The sequence below is a fragment of the Dioscorea cayenensis genome, chromosome 5, assembly GCF_009730915.1.
Source record: "Dioscorea cayenensis subsp. rotundata cultivar TDr96_F1 chromosome 5, TDr96_F1_v2_PseudoChromosome.rev07_lg8_w22 25.fasta, whole genome shotgun sequence".
Classification (NCBI taxonomy): Eukaryota; Viridiplantae; Streptophyta; class Magnoliopsida; order Dioscoreales; family Dioscoreaceae; genus Dioscorea; species Dioscorea cayenensis.
The window spans coordinates 10,899,345-10,906,405 of NC_052475.1; the positions used below are offsets into that span (position 1 = coordinate 10,899,345).

General features: G+C 35.9%; 1 protein-coding gene across 1 annotated transcript; it reads right to left on the bottom strand.

Annotated features, from left to right (window-relative positions):
* Nucleotides 1–1,914: 1,914 nt before the first annotated feature.
* Nucleotides 1,915–6,841, bottom strand: LOC120261141 (calcium-dependent mitochondrial ATP-magnesium/phosphate carrier protein 3-like). Its single transcript, XM_039268878.1, has 5 exons — nt 6,145–6,841; nt 3,393–4,172; nt 3,166–3,256; nt 2,638–3,056; nt 1,915–2,183 (listed from the first exon to the last, which is right to left on the bottom strand). Exons 1-4 carry the CDS (start codon nt 6,608–6,610, stop codon nt 2,864–2,866), a joined length of 1,530 nt encoding a protein of 509 aa, XP_039124812.1. The 5' UTR covers nt 6,611–6,841; the 3' UTR covers nt 1,915–2,183; nt 2,638–2,863.
* Nucleotides 6,842–7,061: the final 220 nt, after the last annotated feature.

Below are 7,061 nucleotides of genomic sequence, written 5' to 3' on the forward strand. Positions count from 1 at the left end.
GTAATCACCTCAGTAATATGTCAAATTTACCAAAATACCCTTACATATAAAATTTTGAAAAAAAAATAATTTAAAGTATTTAGATAAATAAATAATTAAATTATAATATCAAAAATTATTTATTTGCAAAATTTTAAAAATACCTTTGTATTTACCAAATTACCCCTAAATATAAATTTTAAAAAATATAATTTTAAGAATCTAGATAAATAAAAAATTAAATTATAATATTAAAAATAATTTTTTCACAATTTTTTAAAATACCTTTATACTTACCAAAATACCCCAATATATTTTTTTTAATTTAAATTATTTAGATAAATTAATAATTAAATTATAATATCAAAAATTATTTTTCACAATTTTTTAAAATACCTCTGTATTTACCAAAATACCCCTATGTATAAGAATTTGAAAAACTTAATTTAAATTATTTAGATAAATAAATAATTAAATTATAAAATCAAAAATAATAAGGAAAAATAAAAACTAGGGTTTTGATAATGAGTTGTAATAAAAAAATTAGATTAAAGGCGTAATTGATACATTGTATTACCACCAACATGGTAATCTGGATGGACACTTATTTTGGTAGTAATGACATTACCCTTTTATTTGGTAATATTTCACAATTGGTAATCTCACATTACCATCAACATTATCACTACTGTAGTAACTAAAAATAGTAATCTAAATACATTACCACTAAATTACCGATAATGTTTTCATGTTACCGCGAACCAAACGCGCCTTTAGTATTATTGAATGAAAGGGAAATTTAATTTTACTTCTTTTGGCATCACTTCCCACTTATTTCTTTGTTCCCTTCCATCTTCCGAAGAGCCAATTATGGCAAAGCTCCAACTTGCTTATCATGGTGCTTTTGCTTCGTTGTAATTGGTTATTGGAGTTTATACTCACATGTTTGCTTCCAAATATTCTATTAAACATGATATTAAAAAATATTAAATGCTTTTAAAATATATTTGAAATTATGAATTTTGTTTTTAAAATTCCATTTTTGGTATACTTTGATATTTTAATAATAAGTATTTTAAAAATAATTTATGTAACTATTTGTTTTGGAGGCTGTCTATGTTTACAGGGTACAGTACATAACAGGCAAAAACAAGTTGCCTTCCGTGTCCAATCAATTAAAAGGGAAGATGGGCTGGAGCATACAGTAGAAATAGTCAAACTTAACCAGAATATTCTTGATTGCAATAAACTGAATAAAGATGTGCTTGGGATAAAAAGATGTGATGAGATAGGTTATGGACAAGAATCTGCTCATCTCTAGAAACATGAAAAAAACGTAAAAATGAAAAATGAAAAATGAAAAACAAAAAACAGATGAGAATGAACCAAACTCAACATGCCAAAAATAATAAAATGATTTATTGTTTTAATTATCATACTTCTGACTCATATTCCTCGTCATTTTTTATCTACCAAATTAAACAAAATAATAATAATAATTCAAAGCAAATACATCCCCATATACATATATATATATATATATAATTCCCCCCTGCATATGACCGAAAGCTAATATTCAAACACAGGTTATAAGCAGTGACACAAGAAATCAAACAAGCGTCCTGAAGTGATGGATAACAATTTCGCAAAGAAGGAACTACAGTGCCTGCAGGGATCAAGTCATTCTGAAGAATCCATTCTATAACTGCCCCAAGGATTCATAGAAATGAGATTTCCCACAACTGGTCAAAATAGGATGCCTAAAAAACAAAGACAGAAAAACAAATAAAACCAATCTAAAATGCATGGTTTGTGCATAGTTTGTCCACAGACTGCACAAGGATGCATACCGTCAGCCTTAAATAATTAAATATCATATGGCTCTCCAAGACAAAAATGTGCAGGATTAGCATAGATTTTACAATAGAGACAGAATTAGAAAGGGGAGAAAAAATTCTCAATAAACTTCATTTTGCTGGAAAATATTGTAATATGTAACGCAATACCCAAGAGCCAGGTACAAATGTAGTGAGCAGGTAGACCCTGCAGAAAGTTGAGCAAATGCAAATTATCAAAACTTGAAGTTTTAGCCATAAATGCCATTTGAGTATCAGTTCTGAAATGGTAAAATTAAATATGTTGTTGGATGATGGACAAAGAGACTGTCCCTTGAAATGGTCTTCCGATGATAACAAGGCCAGCCACTGTAAAGAGAAGAGAACCAACATACGTAAGCTGAAAAACATAGTGATGCTACAAATCCAAACAAAAAGAAGGGGAAATTATTGGGTCTGGTGTTCCCTAGTTTTAAGTGCATTAGCAATATTTAATACCCACATATCAAGGTTAAACGTGTGGCCTTCCATGTGAGGAAAAATATCACAGTATCCTTTCATTGGACTTGATTCACAAAAATGAAGAGTAGAAACCATCACAGGTGGTTCAGGACATAAGAACTATGTTTACTTTGCTTAACTTCAATCGAAAGAAAAAAGTGGCAGTAACAGCCCACTAAATTTGAATGAGATGGGTCAGAATAATATGCCCTTCGACCAAAGTTAAAGCAACTGAATTTAAAAAGAGGAAAAAAACGAGCTAGATGTGATAAAAATACTTATTTTGCAAGAAAAAAATAATACACAAACTAGAGAAGTTTACCTGGAAATCCAGTGGAAGCCCTGCTAACAACCCTCATTCTTATTTATCAGAAGGAGATCGCAATAAGCCGCTAGTACAACCTTTACTTGTATTCTGAAGAAATAAATATCTATGTAATGGAGATCATATAACTTAATCAGTAACATTGTCCTCACTTTTCGTCATCATAAACTCTATAGTCAGCTATGTCAACTTTGGTAGCCACTGAACAAAGATATACCACCCTTTAATCAAGAGCGAGGCTCTTTTTCATGCTCTCATAAACAAGGTAAGTAATACTTGCAGATGGCACAACTTTGAGCAGATTTGGAAGAATTCCTTTGTAGAATCCTAACAAACCTTCGTGCTGGAGGGTTCTCCAAAATACATCAGACATCCCTTTATAAGCAGTACTCGAAGTGGTATTTTGGGCCTGCATTCTGCAAACATGAGCATAGTTCTTAATCCATGGTCACAAAGGAGATGGCAAAGCGCGAAAGAATAACCACCATAATGTTCCAATAATAAATCAAACAAATGAAGACATACCTTGTCCTGATAACCTGCAAAGGATAAACACAAGTTGCTCCAAGGGCGCCTGAAACAGTTCCACATCCAAGCTGCACAAGAGGGCCAGGTTCTGTGCATGGCATCCAACATTTCCACACAAGGACAAAAAAAATGTCAAACAGGAAAACAAAAGATCCAGATCCAGATATACAAAATGAGGAAAAAGGTCACCATTAGAGCACTATTAAATATTAATAGAAACATACCAGTATTGAGATATGCTCTAGACATATCTTTCAGCGTCTCATACGCTGCAAGATCAATACCGGCGTAAGGAATAATACCAAGGAGAGATGGAATAAGACCTCTATAGAAGGCACGAGGCCCTTCTTGGATCCAAATATCTTTTGATAGCTTTCCAATAGAAGGAACCTGCCCACTCTCAGAAGTATAAGTTTGTAGCCGTGTTTTCACCAGATCCATAGGATAAATAGCAGTCTGTGCAACAGCACCTGCCATACCACCAGCAATAAGGCGCCCACTAGCACCAATGTCACTCTTACTTTCCCCTTCCATGCTACCTATAAAGTTTTTCAACATCTCATAAGCATAAAATCTAATTGCACTTTCAGGGGCAACCTTCATAACATTCAGCCCATTTCCTCGGAAAAATCCCAAGAACCGCCCCTCCCTCCATATATCCTTTATGGCAGGTAAAATTTGCGCACGTTTGGTCTGAACTTGCAGGACCACTTTAAGCCGATCAAGAGGAGCGGTAGCAGTTCGGGAAGTTGCTCCAGCTACTCCTCCAGCAATCAAGTATTTGCTTGCATTTACATGCTTACTAATCCCTTCTGGTATAACAGCCTGTTCACCAATATCTACAAGACAAACCCTTTCCCAGTACTGATAAATATTCTCAATGGTTGCTTCATGGGGGTATAACAGAAGAAAATCCCTCCATTCTTCAAAAGTTATGATTCCGTTATTGTCCTTATCCACATGCTCTACAAAACGAGCTAGCTCCTCATCATCAATTTCAATTCCTGAAAAGAGGAAACAGACATAGCATATGAGAATGCCAATCTTAGGTGAAAGACCTTTCAGACACAGGAAGCTCAACTGAAAAGAGAAAGGAAGCAGCTATATTTATGAATATACCCATATGGCAAAATATAAAAGTCAGATAACTCTGAAAGAAATCATAAAAAGGGAAATAAACATAAGTACAACATTCACTAGTTATCGGCAACTAAGGTTTTTTCCTAAAGAAATGCAAATGCATAAAAAGTCAGAGTCATTGGACAAACTACCAGAATACAACAATCGTATAAGCTTACAATAATATGCATCCTCCTCTTGTTATATAGTGAAACACTTCGAGAATGGATGAATAGCATGGTATAAAGTTGACTTATAGAGAATAACACACTGTAATCACACTAATTTATGATGCACACAAAAAAGTAGCAATGAGAATCAAAACAAATCTAACCCCCAGCAATCCTAAAAAAGTTTAACAAGACCTCTTAAAAATGTTTGACATAAACAAAAAAGTGTGGGTGGTCTCTAGGTACATAGGAAGTTTAAGTTGCCTATTCACACATTTAGGACATGCGTAACTGGGTGATTTTAATCACTGCAAATATATTGTCTGACATATCAATAAAAGAGCAGTCTAATAATTTATGCCAGCTCTGCCTGATCTTCTATAACCAAGAAGATTCAATAACATATAACAATCAATTGGAAAGATGAACGTTATCCATTATTTGATCAGAACATATATCAATTTCTTGGATTGGGCCACATGATTGAGCTTCATTTAGCTTCCACTCTTAATTTGTCAATTTATGTTTGATTTGTTAAAGTCTTAAAACAGGAAAAGTTGAGAAGACAAACACCTAAAAAATGTGGGTTTGGCCCAACAGAACCACAGCTAATTCCAGTTGTAAGGACTAACAGGGATCAACTCTTGCACTACCAAATGCTCATTCCACAAGTATTTACAGTAATATCATGTTGGGATATTACTAGCTTGCACGACTTGTCCAATGCCAGTATTCACCAATACCATGCTCAGGTATTTAAATAAAATATTTTAGCCCTGGACTTAATTCATATCCAACCAAACACTCCAAAAACTAAATTCATCTTTAATACTCTAGTTCGTTAAGTTATCCACCCTTAGTACCCCATTTTCATATCCAAAGACAATACACACTAGTACCCAACAAAAAATGGCTTAGTATCAAAAACACCTTAAATTGATGAGTTCATTCGAAGGGTACAAGTAATGGCACTCAACTCATAGGTTTCCACTAAGAAAAGATAATAGTGAGCTACACCATCATTGATAGGTATCAATCCGACAAACATCACTTTTGAACAGTAAAATTTGCGTATTTGTTTGAAAACTTTTAGTAAATATAGAATTGACCACTCCTTTTTAGATGGTCATACTTCCAAAGCATGTTGAGGTGAGTTAACACATCTAGCTATTGGATGGGTTAATGTGTTCAAGGGTCTACATTAGGCAGCTCGTCTTCATATACAAAAGGATACAATAGCTTCAAATAACATCCTGAGCAGCATCAGGATCTGAAACTTTGTACTCAACCTATATCAGAATTAGATTTTTCCATCTCCCTACACCCACCTCATCCCCACCAAACTTATTTCAGCTAAGTGATCATCGATTTCCGATAACACATCAATGTGCCTACTCATTTGAATCTACTAAAACATGGTAGATAATGCAGAATGAGGAAGCTCACTAAGATCCGATGCACAGGAGAACATCAAATCAAATACATGATCCAATTTGCTGGTTCAAGATTAGGCAAATTATAAAGAGAACGATAGCATCCGTCACCAATCATCAACAATAAAAATAAAAACAACAGCAACAGCAACAGCAATAACAATAGCAATGGAATCGATGCTACACAAGTTCCAGCCAAAAAAGAAACAAAGATTAACAAATGAACGAGTGCATGCTTTGTATGTACAAGTTACCAGCTTTGATGAGCGCATCCCAGAGCTCCTCAGGCAGGATGCAGCCGTTGTGCTCAACGTCAATGGCCTGGAAGATGCGGTAGAGCTCGAGCTCCTTGGCGTCCATGTAGCGCCGGAACTCCTGATAGTCGACGCGGCCGTCCCGATTGGCATCGCAGACCTTGAGCAGGTCCCTCGCGTACTTATACTCCGGAGGGATGCGCATCGCTGAAAGCCCTGCCTCGATCTGGGCGTAATCCAGGTATCCCAATCCAGCGGAATCGAAGGAGTTGAAGAGGCTGCGGATGCGAACCTCGCGCTCCTCCTTGGTCTCCCGCAGGGCTAACAGGACGTGATCCATGGACACCGGCCCCGGCTTCCTGACGGGATTGCAGCCACCCCCAGCCCTCCTTTGCTGCTGCTGCTGCTGCTGCTCGCCCTCCATCTTTGAAGGGAACCCGACGCGCTGCTCGACGGCGCCGGACATTCTCCTCCTCAGCCCTCAGTCCGATCCACACATCTCGATCCAGAGAAGCGTTTTTAAGTTTCAAGATCCTATGCAATTTCTTCTCCAAGAGATCGCACTGCCCTTGCGAAGCGTGGTCGCCGGCACAGCACGACGAAAGAAAAAGCAAGCGCTCGTCGCCGGTTGTCGGAGAACTTCAGATGCGACACTGTAGCATCATATACCCACCCCTTTTCCCTCTTCTCTTCCTCTTCTTCCTCCATAGACCCACACACCCATATATACAAGTATACCCAATTATGTTTTATGTTATTTTGTTTATTTTTAAAATTTTATAAAAAAAAATAAATCACACCAGAAATTATTTATTTTTTTATTTATTAAGTGTTATTATTAAATCTTATATAAATTTAATTTTTACAAACTTTATTGGCCTATATCATACGACAAGAAATGGAAGTACGAGATGGTG

Excerpts from the sequence above, each read along its gene's own strand:
- LOC120261141 (XM_039268878.1), bottom strand. The coding sequence starts at position 6,610 with ATGTCCGGCGCCGTCGAGCAGCGCGTCGGGTTCCCTTCAAAGATGGAG. Across the intron at positions 4,173-6,144 it reads GGATGCGCTCATCAAAGCTG|GAATTGAAATTGATGATGAG; the intron begins GTAACTTGTACA and ends TCCTCTTTTCAG. Across the intron at positions 3,057-3,165 it reads TTGCAGGTTATCAGGACAAG|AATGCAGGCCCAAAATACCA; the intron begins GTATGTCTTCAT and ends TCATGTTTGCAG.